The sequence below is a fragment of the Mastigoproctus giganteus genome, chromosome 4, assembly GCF_048544385.1.
Source record: "Mastigoproctus giganteus isolate SK-2022 chromosome 4, ASM4854438v1, whole genome shotgun sequence".
NCBI lineage: Eukaryota > Metazoa > Arthropoda > Arachnida > Uropygi > Thelyphonidae > Mastigoproctus > Mastigoproctus giganteus.
Window position 1 is genome coordinate 122763787 of NC_143578.1, and position 13628 is coordinate 122777414.

Here is a 13628-nt window from a genome sequence, read left to right on the forward strand (position 1 = left end):
GCATATGGGTAGCAGTAACCCAGGAGAAGTGTATCAATTGTGTGATACTACATTCAGTTCAGGATAGTGGAGAATGAAAAAGACTTGGGGGTAATTGTGCAGTTAGATAAGAAGTTTTCTGAGCAGTGCAGACAGGCTGTCAGAGGAGGTTATGGGGTCTTGTCAATGACATCCAGAAATTTTGCTAGCAGTGATAAGAAGGTGATTATCCCTTTGTATAAGGCAATGGTCAGGCCACACCTTGAGTACTACATACATGTTTGAAAGCCTCTTTTTAGGAAAGATGTAGAGCTGTTGGAATGAGTATAGAGAATGGCAATGAGATTGGTGAGGAGAACAAAGGGATACTCTTACCAAGAAAGGCTTCAGTTCTGCAAATTGCGGAATCTGAAGACTAGGCACCTGCGAAGTGATCTGAGTGAAGTGCATAAAGCCTTGAATGGTTTGAAAAGGCTCAATGCTGAAGGGATTCTTCCCCTTGCTCAGATTACATACCTGAGGGGGCATAAACTTAAATTGAGGAAAGACAGTTGTAGAACAGATGTGTGGAAATTTTCCATTAGCCAGTGAGTAGTTGATTGCTGGAAAAAACTTCCATCTGTTGTTGTGGATGTTGATAGTTTAAATAAATTCAAGGAAGAATTGGACAAACTTTTAGAGTGAATGGATAGGTGAAATGAGATTTTTTTTTTTTTTTTTTGGCTGATGCTGTATAAGCTTGCTTTCTTGCATCATTAGCATAGCTAATGATGCATAGCTCTACTAATGCTAATTTCTAAGGATGTAGAATGATATATTAGTTTGGGCAAAAAGTGTTACAATTTTGTATAATAGAACTGATAGGAATAAATAATACAAATATTGCAAAATTTATGCATTCGAATCACACTTACATAAATACTTTTCCAGGGCTAACTGGCACACAAATTCCAAAGAAACTACACTATCAGGATGAGTAGAAAGAAATTCTCGGGACTTCTGAATTGCCTTCTCTTCTTGGCCATTCTACTTAGAAGTCAGATATGACAAAAAGTTATAAACATAGTTTCACAAATATGTTTAAATGTTTGTACCATTACCTGCTTCTCTACAATATAAATAACTTTGTTGAGAAGCAAATCTAACAATAAAAGAGAGTATGAACTTTTTCAGTTAAACAAACTGGGAAACAGAGAATTTTTTTAATTAGTCACATTATATTTTTGATAGTGTCTCACTTGTAGAAAAAAATAAATTTAAGCTGAGAAAAAGTAGAAATTGGTAGTACTACTTTACAAAGAGAAATGATTCCATATAGGTCAGTTTGACTTATATATTTCATTGAATATAGTACAGAGTTTCCTATAAGCAAATGAATGGACCAATATACAAGTGATGAGGCTTGTATTATGAGAAACACTTGTTTCTAGTAATAGAGTTGAGCAGAGATGAAGGAAAGTTCAACTTTGCTTTATCTCTACTCAACTACTACTTTTCAACTCTACTCAACTACTATAAAATGCAAGTGGATTTATCTAGGTCATTATAAAATGCTGGCTCACTACTTGCCAAACCTTAACTGGGAGATCTGATTTCATGGCTCTATTAGAATAATATGGAAGGAAACAAACAAGAATGATGGCCCACAAATGTTTGTCTGGCAAATAATTGACATGATAGGACTGCAGCTTGAAAATCAAATCACTGGCTTTTCTTCAAAATCCCATTCACTAGTCTGTATATAAAACCTAAGCAATCTAAGCAACACATTTCGTACATGGAATCAAAATGGCCGACCGGGCTAGCGGGTGGGTAAAGTGCCTGCCTAGCAACCCAAAGGTCGCGGGTTCGATTCCCGCCTCGGGCTTGGATCAAAGTACTGCAAAACCCTTGGGAGGTGCATTATGGCCACAGAAGCCTATGCACCAACAACTACAAAAAAAAAAAAAAAAAAAAAAGGACTCAAAATGCACATGGTAGTGTTTTACCAAATGATATCACCTATGAAACAGGTGCTAAAACACTACCTCCAACTTCCGAGCTAATAGCTGGTCAATACATTATACCACTGACAAATGGTATACCACTTGCCAGTGTTATCAAGTAATGACCAGCTATATATGTCAAAACTATCTTGTTTCCTATATGTTGAAACTATCTTGTTTCCTCTGCAGTAAGTACAATCGAAGAGTGCAAGAATCTGTAAAATTTAGCTAGTAGAGGATTCTTACCAACTTGTCAAGCCATTTTATGTTTCTCCTGCTGATCACCATAAAACTCCTATTAATGTGAAAAACCAAATTCAATAAAATTTGATCAAACTACAGCCAGACAAACATAAATTCTCTAAAAACTGTGTATAGAAGGATCTGTATGACAGAACACTGACTAGTTTGGAACCACATGGACTTAATGAAAGAAAAAAAGCAAAGACAATAGTATTTCAATAAAACTACCAAACTCTGCCACCAGGTTTGGATAGGAGGCCACAACACTGTGCTGAGGCAACTTCAACTGTGGAGTGCAGTCATTTCTTGATTTACACACTTTTTCATTTATGCTTTATCAGTTTAATGTGACAAGAATCTTCTCAATTTAGGATACCTTAGTTCCTGCTTTAAAGCAATTAGTAACAAAGCATACGGCAGCAGACAATTGCATGATACGTGTATTTTATTGATTTTATCTCACTTGATATCCAAAATTGCCTAAAGGATTATGTAGGTTAGTGTGCTGCAGAAGAAAATAGGAGAAAGATGCAAAGTTGCACGCATACAGGTATATGTTGAGTACAACTTTCAAACCAAACATAAGCTCTGGATTACCTGTAAATTATTATGTTATTGATAGTGTCGATTGGAATAAAGCTGTTTCGTTTCCATTTCAGAAACTCTGGTTTTCTTTCTCTTTTGTTAAAAAATAGCTAAATAAATCCAAATTATTATGCTACCAACCGCAATTGCTTCATAAAACTTGTCAACAACATTCCTGAAAGCACCTCAATAACTGAAAAAAGGTCACCAATATTTACAACTAATAGTTAAATGCAAAGGTTCGACAGCTCCACTTTTCAGGAATTGTGATGATTCAACATGGAGATGTCCTTTATCATTGAGATAAAATACAGCCTACATCCTCTTGTTCGATATATATGGTATAAAATATATAATACAGTAAAATTCTGTTACAATGAAGATTTCACTGTAACAAAAATATTTCCACTATCCCATTTTCTTGATATTTAAAAATAAAGTAAGATTTATTTTCAAATCTGAAATCACCCATACTTTCAGACTTGTTTAAAAAAAAAATTTTCTCATTTATATTTCTGAATGACCAAAGAAGTTTACAATTAATCATTTTGACAATGAATCATTAACCAAATTTAGTAGTTATGCAGGCTTCAACTGCAATCTACTCAAGCATGCACTCTTATAGTAGAAATCTTTATTGTAATAATAATAATACAAATGGATACATTGCAATGTTGTATTCACGGCCACAAGGCCAGGGGTTAACAGTAATAGTTTAATATGTAAGAAAAAGAAATTAATAAATTAAACATAAAAAAATGCATATGTGGATGAATAAAAGTAAATACAGCTCAACGTTAACAGTATAATACAATTATAAACATCACAATGTACAAAGAATATATAGGTGGAAAACTGCAAGGTTGGTTGGCAAGCCATCTTCATGTCACATTGCTGGCTTGCAGCATTAAGGCGAGCTTCAAGGAGAAGGATCAGGGACAGGGAAGTACAATTTAAGGATGCGACATCTGTACTCCCTATCACAAGAAAACTTATTAAGCATCCAAAGACTGGGCTCATGAAAGTAGCTGAAATGGCAGTACAATTTAAGGATGCGGCATCTGTACTCCCTATCACAAGAAAACTTATTAAGGTCAGCATCCAAAGACTGGGCTCATGAAAATAGCTGAAATGGCAGAAACCTATCAGATAGGAGGAGATGGCTGAGATGTGGGCACAGAGTTGGAATCGCTCTGAGGAAAGGCTAAGGGACTCTTCAAGAGCACAGGTCCCAGAATGATGGTGCCGAAATCTTGCCAGTGATCATTTTTACAGTTTTTACATTTTTACAGTGGATTAGATTTTCAGAAACACTGAATTCCACCTTTCAGGGAATTTCTCCAAATCATAATGATCAATTACACCCTGATGAATAGGTGTAAATATTTACTAAACTAATAATAAAAGCCAGTGATGCCATAATTAAAAAGAAAAACCTCTGGAAGAATGTGGTCCCCTGAGCTAGAGACTCTCTAGTAAAAGGTGCATCACGTCAGAAAACATTTTCAAAAGTCTAAATCTGGCTGGCCCCCAGCGAAGGTAGAATCCCGGAGGGCGGTAATCGCTCTCTTAGAAACAGATACACACAACTAATAAAAGAAAAGGAGTCATGCCTTCCATTTGGTACCTCTGATAATGCAGACCCTTGGGGTGTTGTGTATCACATAGTTATCAACATGCTGCCAAAAGGTAATGTTACGCACACCACTAATACCGCGACAGGACAAACAACATACACCTGGAATAGAAGAGTCAATAATATACTTGACTCTCTGTTCCTAAAGGATGACCTTTGAACAATCCAACATTTGGAATGAAAATGAAGAATACGCATTTCCTGGTACATGATACAGACCCCCCCCCCCTTCACAACAGAACTAAAAGATGCAATCAGCAGGACAAAAGGAAAGAAATGTCCTGGCCACAATCTCCTAGAAACTGAAATGATAAAAATCTTAGCTAAAAATCAACCTCACCACTTGCTTCAGCTATATAACAATTGTCTAAACAAAGGAGTATTTCACATCTCATTGAAATTAGATAATCTCAGATTAATTCTCAAGAATCTGGAAAAACCTCCCAATGAACCAAAGCCATACAGGCCAATAGCCTTGTTGCCAGTAATGGGCAAGGTATTGGAAAAACTGATACTTTTCTGCATAGAAACACACTACCTAACACACAAACCTCCAGTCGGACACACAGTTTGGATTCAAACCTAGATGTTCGACTGAGGATGCAATGAATAAATTAATGATACCAACACAAACTGTACAATAAAATTACATACTGGCTATTTCAATCAATTTTGCTGGTGCCTTTCATACCTTATGGTGGTCCAGCATTCTCAGAAGCATATGCCATGCTGGAGTACCACAGAATTTATACAACTGAATTAAGAATTATCTCAATAATAGGAAAATTGCAGTGACAACCAGATATCAATGCATACAAAGGAATGTTACCTGTGGATGTCCCCAGGGTTCACTGTTGAACCCCTGTTTTTGGAACCTGGTGCTGGACAAATTCCTGGGGGCAGACACAGACCAGGTGGACAAGGTTCCCTTTGCAGATGACCTTGTTCTCCTTGTGAAGGGTAACACCAGAAGGGCTCTAGAAGCAAATGCAACTCATGCCCTGAATCTTCTACAGGAATGGGCAAAAAACCTACATGCTGATTATCTCAAGTGCAAAAACCAAATCCATCCTCTTTATTTGAAAGTTAGACATAAGAAGACCGCCTCAGATAAAGACTAAACAAAACAATAGCCGAGACAAGGTAAAATATCTGGGAGTCATTTTTGACTCTAAATTAACCTGCTTCCCTAATCTTGCAAATGTTAGCAGCAAAGTGAGAAGCTATGCTGGCAAAGTTAGCAGTTAGCTGGTAAAGCTAGAATTAGCAGAACTGACTGAGGCTTAAAAAGAAACATCTACAAGGCCATCTTCCTCCCAGTAATAACTTATGGGGCTGGAATCTGGTATCCTAGGATGTTGTTAGCCAACAACAGATCTAAACTAGGATCTATCCGCATGTCATTCTACTCACAATAACTACAGCATGCTGGACTGCCACTACGGCTGCCTTGCAGGTCCTGGCTGGTGCCTGCCACTAGATTTGGAAGTAATAAGGGTCTTGAAATATAGGCTTAGAAGACAAATCCCTGCCAACATCTTGGAAATTAATCTTGACTTAACAGCTGATCCCACTCTCTTGTCTGTTTTCCTCTGGGCATTCTCCCTGTATCAGTAAAGTCTTGCTGAGTGCAAGAAGGTTCTGCTTGAGGTGTTCAGATATTCTTCAATCCTCTGATCATAGGTCAGGTATTTTCTGTGAATGTGTCTTTCTTGAGGATGATCTTCACTCTTCTGATCAGCTTTTTACTTCTGTTACCACGCTGGTACTGGGTCACTTGGCCTATCTTCACTCAACTCTTCTGTCTTCTGCTGTATCCTTTTCCAAGCTGATGGTTCCTTATCTTTGCATTTTGTTTTCTGTTGGTCTCTGATTTCTCTTTTGTTCATCCTGGTGGCTGCTATAGCAGCATAGTAAATGGCTGTGCAGATGGTATCTAGTGTAACTTCACTGTTGTTGAGGTAATCTGATATTATTATATCTGATATAATCTGATATGGTGTAGGTCTTTGTGGTGTCCATTTCCTCAAATTCTGCTAGGGCCATCTTCCACTCTTCTTCTAATCCCTAGGTTCCCAACCTGTGGGTTGCAAAGTGTGTTTTTTTAAGGGGGGGTCGCTGCGGTTATTTTTAGTTGCAATTATTTTTATAGGAAATTTCACCACAAAGGTTTTCAACACATTTATTTCAATATGGCTACACTGCAATATTCCACTAGTGGTTGTAACACTGATTTTTGTTAAATGAAAGGAAGTGACTTAAGGTCCATGTTCATACATATTAAACATTTTATATTATTTTAATTATTTGCTATGGCGGGCCTTTAATATTTTTACAAATTTTCGCCGCAGCGGACCTTGGTCCACTCGCTAAAAATAAAATATACAAATGCACTGTTATCATTAGAATAAAATTCTATGTTACAAATAGTAAACTGAAAAAAATAATTAATATGATGCAAAATTCAATATCAAAATTCATTTTTAATTGATGTCTTGATGTGTGAATAACAGACTGTCGAATAAAGGTGAGTTTCTCTCTTAACGCAGTTGAAGATCACCCCGTATGTTTTGCTCACGGCGCCATGTTTGCAATGATGTAATTCAATAATGTCCACATTGGACCATCTAATGCAAACTGGTGTGAACTTAGTTTGCCAATAGTCAACTACCTTTAGTTGGTGCCATGATAGAAACCAGACAATCGCTGTCAAGCACGGGTTAGCCACTGCTTGCACTTTCTAAAATCTAAAGAGCATCAGTAGGTCATCATCAGTCCGTGCTGTCCGTGCTAAATCCGTATCCATGGAGAAAAAACAAATATTCAGAAGACTATCTAAAATTTGGCTTTACCACCTTGATCAGCAATGGCATAGAGAAGCCACAATGCGTTTTGTGCAATGTCATTCTCAGTGCTGAATCTATGAAACCTTCAAAACTGAAACGTCACTTAGAGACAAAGCATTCAGAACATAAAGGATTTGGAGTTCTTTCGAAGCCATGAAACTGGTCTCAGATGTCAGAGACTTGATCCTACAGGAAGTGTTCAGCAACAGAGCACAGCAGCAGTGCAAGCATCATATGAAGTCGCAGTGGAAATTGCCAAACAAAAAAACCTTACACGATTGGAGAAACGGTCATCAAACCCTGCATGTTGAAGATGGTGAAGTTAATTCTTGGGGAAGCCAGCACGAGATAAAGATGTGACAAATATCTTTGTCCAATAACACTATTCAGAGTGCACATTTCAGATATGTTCTTAAATGTGAAAGAGCAGGTTTTGAATGAAATCAAAGTTTCTTCATTGTTTTCTTTTCAAGTTGATGAATCAACGGATGTAAGTTCATGTTCTCAGTTGCTTGTCTTCGTGAAATATATTCATTCAGATGACATCAAAGAAGAGGTCCTGTTTTGTAGTGCACTTGAAACTACTATGAAAGGTGAAGATATTATGGAGAAGATAAATATTTTCTGAAACTGGAGGGCTACAGTGGAAAAATGTCTGCAGGGTTTGTACAGATGGAGTCCCAGATATGCTAGGGTCAAAGTCGGGGTTTCAGACAAAAGTGAAAGAACTTGCTCCCCAAGCAAAGGGAATTCACTGCATGATTCACCGATATGCTCTTGCCAGTAAGACTCTTCCAGCTCCTCTGCAAGAGGCACTTGATTCTCTGATCAAAATTGTGAATTACATCAAACCTGGAGCCCTCAACACCCATCTGTTTAAAGAACTCTGTAAAGATATGGATTTTGATCACGAGGTTCTTCTTTTCTACACTGCTGTATGCTGGTTGTCAAAAGGAAATGTTGTCAATTGTGTTTTTGAGTTGAAAGATGAAATCAAGTTATTCCTGGAAGTGCAAGGGAAACATGACCTTGTGGCTTACTTTAATGATGAAGATTGGAAGAAAAGAGTTGCTTACTTAGTAGACATTTTAGACCAGCTGTAGCCAGGTGGGAAGGAGCAGCAGTGCATAGCACATGCTTCTTGATTAGTCCGGGGTTCGAGCCCGTCACCACCAAATATGGAGGATGCGGAAAGGTCAGAGAATGACCACCGCATATCCCGGAGCAATATGGCCTTAGTTGCTAATGCTCCTAAAAACCAAAAAAATAACAAAAAAAAAAAAAATTAGACCAGCTAAATAAGCTGAACCTGAAACTTCACGGAAAGGAAACATATGTTATCCAATTTAAGACAATCTTCAGGCATTTGTATCCAAGCTGCAAAACTGGTGCCGGAAAGTAAATCTTGGAAACATTGCCATGTTTGAAAAATTCTGCAGTGTGGTAGAGGAATCTGAAGGTGAACTGGATGAGAATCTGAAGGAGAAGATTACTGGGCACCTTGAATCCCTTGAAAAGGAATTTCAGCGGTACTTCCCTGAGCTTACAGAAGAGGAAGCTGCACTGGTACGAAACCCATTCTCTGATTCCCTGAATGTAGCCAGCATTCCTGATGAATTTTTGGATCTGCGGAACGATTCCTCGGCACATAATTTGTTTTATGAAAAATTACTGACTCAGTTCTGGCGTGCTATGTATCAGTCATATCCAAATGTCACCATGCTTGCCTTTCGAGTTTTACTTCCATTTGCCTCTACATATCTCTGCAAGAGTGGATTTTCAATGCTTCTTCATATCAAAACAAAGGCAAGAAACAGACTGACTGTTGAGGATGACATGAGGTTGGCTTTAACAAATGCTCAGCCACGAATTTTGAAGCTGGTCGTCCAGATGCAAGTACAACCACCGCATTAAATATTAGGTTAGAACTATATTCTGACAAATCTATTTTTACTGTGTTTTCTTCACCCTATTAAAAATGCGTTTTTATGCAAGTGTGGCAGGGGTCGCAGGTTAGATGGCTATTATAAAAGGAGGTTGCAACTCGAAAAAGGTTGGGAAACACTGTTCTAATCTGAATATCGTGACCTCATCTCTTTTCACTTTGGCTGCTCTGAGTTGAATTTCTTGTTTTTGCTGTTCCTTCTGTAGTTCTGATTCAGCTGTGTCCATTTTCTTTGTTCTTTATAGTTGGTCACTCACATCCTGCTCAATTTTTTCCAAAATTGCAGAATTGCAAAATTGCATAGCAGGTTTTCATGACAATGGTCCATCCCTGTCTGCTATTTGCTGTTTGGTGACCAAAACAGTCAGAAACTGTTACAAACACTAAGCATGTAGTTGCATCCTATACATTATCACATTAGTCTCTAGCTTATTTCACGATGAACCTATTCATTTTGCTGCTCCACTTCATGCACTGGTTTTTCTTCCTTCCTGAGTTGTCAGGAAGGAAGCACTTCCAGTTGGTTGGGCTGGATGGTCTTTCCCTTCCCATGTGGTAGCCATATGGTAGATAGGGTAACTTGCACCACTGTCTTCCTCGAGAGACTCCAACTTTTCAAACCAATGCCCTCTGCCTAAGGCCTGAATGTGAATAACTTTATCCTGTGCCACACTCGATGCAGTATGTTCGATATTTCTACTTGTTATCTTTATCCGGCTGCATGTGTAGGTGGACCTGTTTAGCTTTGGCTTTTGCATCCAGTGGTGGGTAGTAATTATTAGGAATGACATCAGATGGTGCCACTCTCTGCCTCAGATCTTCAGGGATGTAGGTCTGCCACTTCAACCTTTAGAGAGGTAGGTCCAATGAAGTGACTTTCACAGTATCCCCCCTTTTTATGGCAGTATTTCAACTAGGGCCCATCACATTGGTGGTCCAGCAGCATAACCATAGGAAAAATTACATCCCTTATTATTGACTGGATACTATGATGCAGTCACAAAAGAACTGGATGCAGGGAATAACTTTGATATTATATACTTGGATCTTAGAAAGGCTTTTGATACTGTTGCACATGGAAGACTGCTGCACAAATTGGAGCAGTGTGGCATTGGAGGCAAATTGCTGCTGTGGATAAAGGGGTGGTTGAGGGGGAGAAGACAGAGAGTGGTAATCAATGGACACTGCTCATCGTGGACTAATGTTATTAGTGGAGTCCCTCATGGTTCAGTATTGGGTCCAGTATTGTTTTCTGTATTTATAAATGATATTGATGATGGTATATCAAGCTTAATGTCCAAGTTTGCAGACGATACGAAGGTTGGCAGGGTTGTCACACTACTGACACCATGCTACTGCAACAGGATCTGGAAAGATTGAGCAGATGGGCTGAGAGGTGTCAAATGAAGTTTAACATTGACAAATGTAAAGTACTACATATGGGAAACAGCAACCCCAGAGCAACGTATCAACTCTGTGGTACTACACTGACAGTGATAGAGAATGAAAGGGACCTGGGGGTGGTTGTGCAGGCAGATATGAAGTTTTCTGAGCAGTGCGGACGGGCTGCAAGAGTAGCTCATGGCGTATTGTTGATGATATATAGGAATTTTTCTAGCAGGGATAAGGAGGTGATTATTCCCTTGTATAAGGCAATGGTCAGACCACACCTAGAGTACTGTATACAGGTCTGGAGGCCTCATTTCAAGAAGGATGTAGAGATGCTGGAACGAGTACAGAGAAGGGCAACAAGATTAGTGAATGGAACAAAGGGGTGCTCTTACGAAGAAAGGCTTAAGTTTTGCAAATTACAGTGTCTGGAGACTAGGCATCAGCGAGGTGATCTGATAGAGGTGTATAAAGCCTTGAATGGTTTGAGCATGCTTAATGCTGATGGGATTCTTCCTCTTGCTCAGAATAATCACCTGAGAGGGCATAAATTCAAACTGAGGAAGGACAGACATAGGATAGATGTGACAGACGTAGGATAGATGTGAGGAGATTTGCCTTTAGCCAGCGGGTAGTTGGTTGGTGGAACAGACTTCCATTCCTTGTCATGGAAGTTGATAGCCTAAATAAGTTTAAGGCTCAGCTGGACAGGTATTTCGAACGAACAGAGGGGTGAAGTGGAAGTGGTTATTTTTTTATTTATTTTTTATTTATTTATTTATTTTTTTATTATTATTATTTTTTGGCTGATGCTGCATAAGCTTGCTTTCTTGCATCAAATGCCTCTAGTAATGCTAATGCTATTATTATTTCTGGTATAAATAAACAGTATGAGGCTGCAAATAATTTTGCCAAGGCTATTTTAGATATGAATAGGTTTCATAATCATTATTGCCAAATTTTTTTTAAACAACAAGATAGTCTTCCTCAAATTAGGAATTCTTGTGTAGTTTTAACTCCACTACATACTGAGATTCTTAGGATTATAGAACAGTTAGAGAACAAGAAATCTTATGGATAGGATTGTATTACAGTAACCAAAGTTAAAAGGAATAAGGAATGGTTTGCTGTACTCTTAGTGGAGCTTAGAAGAAGGGTGCTATCCAACTAATTTACTTTCATTTAAGGTAATTCCAATATATAAAAAGGGTTCACAAGATGATTATTATAATTATAGACTTATACAGTCAGTACTAAATAAGATTATAGAAAATTATGTTTTTTCTCATATTAGTAAGTACTTACTTCAATATGGATTACTAAACAACTCTCTATTCTCATATCATAAGGGTAAGAGTGCAGAGACATTATTAGAGAATTTATTGTATTCTTTTAACTTATATTTAAATAATAATTTCATCATGATTTTTTTATAGATTTGACTAAAGCTTATGACTTAATAGATATCCCTACATTGCAACAAAAATTAATGAAATATGGTATAAGTGGAAGAATCAATCAACTATTAGCATGTCATTTAACCAAAATAAAAATAACAGTTGAAGTAGAAAATATAAAAGGAAAATCATTTAATATAAAGAGGGGTACATCAAGGCACTCATGCAGGGCCAATACTGTTCAATATTTACGAAAATGACATATTTGAAGTAATTAAGAGATCTTTTATAAAAGTTTATGCAGATGATATAATCTTATATACAGTTGAAAAAAACCTAACAAATATGACATGATCTACAGTAGGATCTTATTCATTTGCAGAGTTGGATACATGATAATAAATTAGCACTCAGTTTTGAAAAAAAAACAAAATTTTTGGTAATTATACCTCCTCATCAAATTCTAGATAGTTATCCTTCTGTTAAAATACATAAACACAAATGCCTTCATGATCAGAATTTTCAGAATTGCAAATGTCAAACTGTGGAAAAAGTTTCAAATCACTGTTATCTTGGGTTATGGAATGACTACAGTCTTTGTTGGGCAATTCATATAACATATTGGTATAAAAAAAATAAGATTTTATGTGTACTTGTTTCACTATATTAAGAATAAGTTATATCTTAGAACAAAAGTTATCTTATATTATGCATTAGTGGATTCCCAACTTAATTATTTATTTAATGTATGGGCATGAGCAGATCTATCATAAGTATGGGTAATAAATAACTTAATTAGCAGGATTTTGATACTTATAACGGGAAAAAATAATTGGAATAACTTGAATAAGAGAAGGCAATTTTTGTTAAAATATAAAATCTTTTATCCAGTTTAAAAACTGAAGTTAAACTTAATTTTGAAAAATTTGAACATTATTTTTGATGAGTTGAATGAGCAAAGGAATTTTTCACATAATTTAAGGAATCCAAAACCAATTGTTTTGCCTCACCCTAGGGTACTGAACAGATTTGGAGAAAGGCATACAATGAATATAATTTAAAATTTGTTGGCTAGTTAATTTCAGATTCAGGAGAAGTCATCCCATTTTCAAATTAAAATATTTAATAAGAAATTTTTGATTCTTAATGATTAAGTGGATTAGAGTTGCTTTAGATATAAAAAGTACTCTCTGTAAAGAGGGAGTACTTTGTAGTATGTATGTGTAGTAATTTCCTTTTTTTTTTTCTTTTTTGTTTAATAATAAATTTGATGAATTATAACTTATCAAGAAATTTAATTTTCTTAAAAAGTTTATTTATTGTACACAAATCTTTTGATGGATAAATTGTAATGTATTGTATTGTATTATTAGTCAATTATTACTGAATAAAGTATAAAACTCAATCAACTTGACTTACCTTGTATAAGCACACACAATATTTTCTGAAAAGTTCCATTTGACACTCCTTTGACAAATTTTCATCATTCTGAAGTAGTTTATTATATGCATTTTCAAGCTAAAACCATGGAGATAATAAATATCAATATACATAGTAAGCTAAGATATTATCTAGCTTATAAAATTATTTTACATGCTGAACATAGCCTTTTCTCTACACACC

General features: G+C 36.6%; 1 protein-coding gene across 2 annotated transcripts in view; it reads right to left on the minus strand.

Moving 5' to 3' along the window:
* Positions 1-13628, minus strand: part of LOC150087035 (tetratricopeptide repeat protein 37) — a 702248-nt gene that overhangs the window by 597727 nt on the left and 90893 nt on the right. For both annotated transcript variants that reach the window (XM_090371768.1, XM_090371767.1), the window contains exons 6-7: positions 13425-13523; positions 894-1005 (exon numbers count right to left, since the gene is read on the minus strand). In XM_090371768.1, the coding sequence (XP_090227894.1) occupies positions 894-1005; positions 13425-13523 (211 nt within the window). The remainder of the gene's footprint in view (positions 1-893; positions 1006-13424; positions 13524-13628) is intronic.